The sequence below is a fragment of the Chrysochloris asiatica genome, unplaced genomic scaffold (assembly GCF_000296735.1).
Source record: "Chrysochloris asiatica unplaced genomic scaffold, ChrAsi1.0 scaffold00001, whole genome shotgun sequence".
Lineage (NCBI taxonomy): Eukaryota > Metazoa > Chordata > Mammalia > Afrosoricida > Chrysochloridae > Chrysochloris > Chrysochloris asiatica.
In genome coordinates, this window is record NW_006408519.1 from 30,866,682 (window position 1) to 30,868,907 (window position 2,226).

The following is a 2,226-nucleotide window of genomic DNA, read 5'->3' on the forward strand; positions in this document are numbered from 1 at the left end:
ACAGGTTCAAGAGTAACTTTTTTAGCAAGTGCAACAGACCACATGCTAAAAACTAAGGAAAAATTAAGGATTCATACATGGTTATATTGAAGTCAGAAATACAAGACTAGAAATAAATAACTTCAATCTAGAATATGCTTTAAAAACCACAAAAGAAACACAAATAAAGGACTATTAGACTATCTAGCAAAAAAGTAAAGTAGAAAATATTTATATTTTATAAACTCCATCTCAAAAGACATTATCCAGAAATGAAATCACTAAACAAGATATAATGGCACCAAGATTATGAGAATGGAGTATTCAGACTCATGCAATTCAGAAGACGAGAAAACACTTTGATTAAAAAAAAAAAAAAGATACTTTTCAAATATCGTTTGTATCTCATTAACCTTACAGACCATTTCTTCAACTTTTTCATTTTTAACCTAACCTTATTGAACAGCTCCCATTTTCTATCTGTATTTTGTTGTTGTTGTTAAGTGCCGTTGGGTCGCTTCCAACTCACAGCGACACTGTATAGGGTTTCCAAGGAGCGACTGATGAGTTTGAACCGCCAACCTTGCAGTTCAACCTGACCTTGCAGACCAGAGCTTCAGTCCTGTCATATCCTTTAGTCTTCTCCAATTCCACAGATCCCATTAAAAAGATTCTAAAATAGTAACTTTCCTCACCTCAGCAATCAGAACTCACAATATGATTATAAAAACCAACTAGAACAAAGCACATGTGTTACTCGGCATGGTTGTATGTAATAGGACGGGCATGATCATTCTTTTTGACCTCTGGCTCTTAAAACACTTAAAGTCAGACAACTAAAAGAAGTAATTGTTACTTTCAAAATTGTGTTCATTCTGAATGGAGTTAAAAGAAAACTGAAATTATATGAGTGAATATGTTTACTGCAGAAGCAGTACAAAATATTGCCAAAAAGAGTAAAAAAAAAAAAAAATCTGGAACTGATATCAGACATCTTACACAATTTGGGAAAATGTTAAGGTTAAATTCTAACTATCAGGGAACAACAATAACAACAGCAACAAAAAATGCTTTCATGCATGTCGACATGTTAAGTAACAAAGAAGTAAACCCCAGGTCAGTACAGCGCATCAATGACTGTTGAGTTTGTTGATGTGTAAAGAAAGAAAAGGTAAAGGGCAACTGTTGACTGCCAGTGATGGAAAAGCATTTTCAACAACTTACATAAAATATTACTAAACCATTTTTTTAAAAGCTGTCCTAAGGAGACCAAGCCACAATAAGTTAGTGTTTTCCATAATACATGCTGAATTATTTGTTCCCATATCTATACACTGTTACTGTCTTAATTCCTAAATGTTGTGACAGCATATTTTATAATTGAGGTACATTAGTTTACATTTTTATGGGTATTCTAAGAGGGTTAATTTTTCTCTTCCAGTTTTTCATCTTCTTCACCTCCTCCAAAGAAAAACAAAGGGAACATTCCTAATATGCAGCCAATAGCTACCCCAACAGCTTTGCCCTAAGAAACAAAAGAGAACATTGAAAATTATTATTTTACCCCTGAATGTTATAAAAATAAGACAATTATTATATAATATGAAATTCAATGGTAGCTGTATTTCTTATCCTAATTATATATGTATAAAAATAATCTACCAAAGGTTCTAAAACAAATATTTATAGTTGTGAAAAGCAATCAGAAAAAAATTTTTTTCTTTAAATTGCCATAAAAAATAGCATTAAGGAAATAAGTAAAAAAGACTCCTTTAAAACTGTGCATATAAAAGTCCCCTCTAAAACTGAAACTCAAAGGGAACATATGACCAGGCATGCAAGCTTGCTGACGACCAGATTGGTTTACTGGTGAGTGGAAGAGGGGGAAAGGCAGCAATGACGAAATGGGCTAAGTTCAACCACGTTCAACAGACTCCTGCTGACCTGAAGATGAGAGAGAGAAGAGGAAGGACTGGTTGGTCCAAAGTGTGGTGAGACACCTGAGCCCATGGACAAGGACATAGCCACAGAGGGCTAGAGCTGAGAGTGAAGCATCCAGCAGATATAAAGTGAGAGGAGGCGCACAAGAACACCTAAAGTTGCAAATAGTACCCATTTGACCTAGCCTTGATGGCATGATAATCAGAACTCAACTAGAGGAAAATTAAAAAGAACAAAACAATTTTTGACAAAGGAAAAGAGGATAAATTGCTACAATTTGATGAACTTGACCTATACTAATGGAGG

At 34.3% G+C, this 2,226-nt stretch overlaps 1 protein-coding gene across 1 annotated transcript in view; it reads right to left on the bottom strand.

Annotated features, from left to right (window-relative positions):
- Nucleotides 1–1,402: 1,402 nt before the first annotated feature.
- TMEM65 (transmembrane protein 65) overlaps nt 1,403–2,226 on the bottom strand; it is a 60,631-nt gene continuing 59,807 nt past the window's right edge. The window contains exon 7 of the mRNA XM_006830694.1: nt 1,403–1,504. Within this exon, the coding sequence (XP_006830757.1) occupies nt 1,403–1,504 (102 nt within the window). The remainder of the gene's footprint in view (nt 1,505–2,226) is intronic.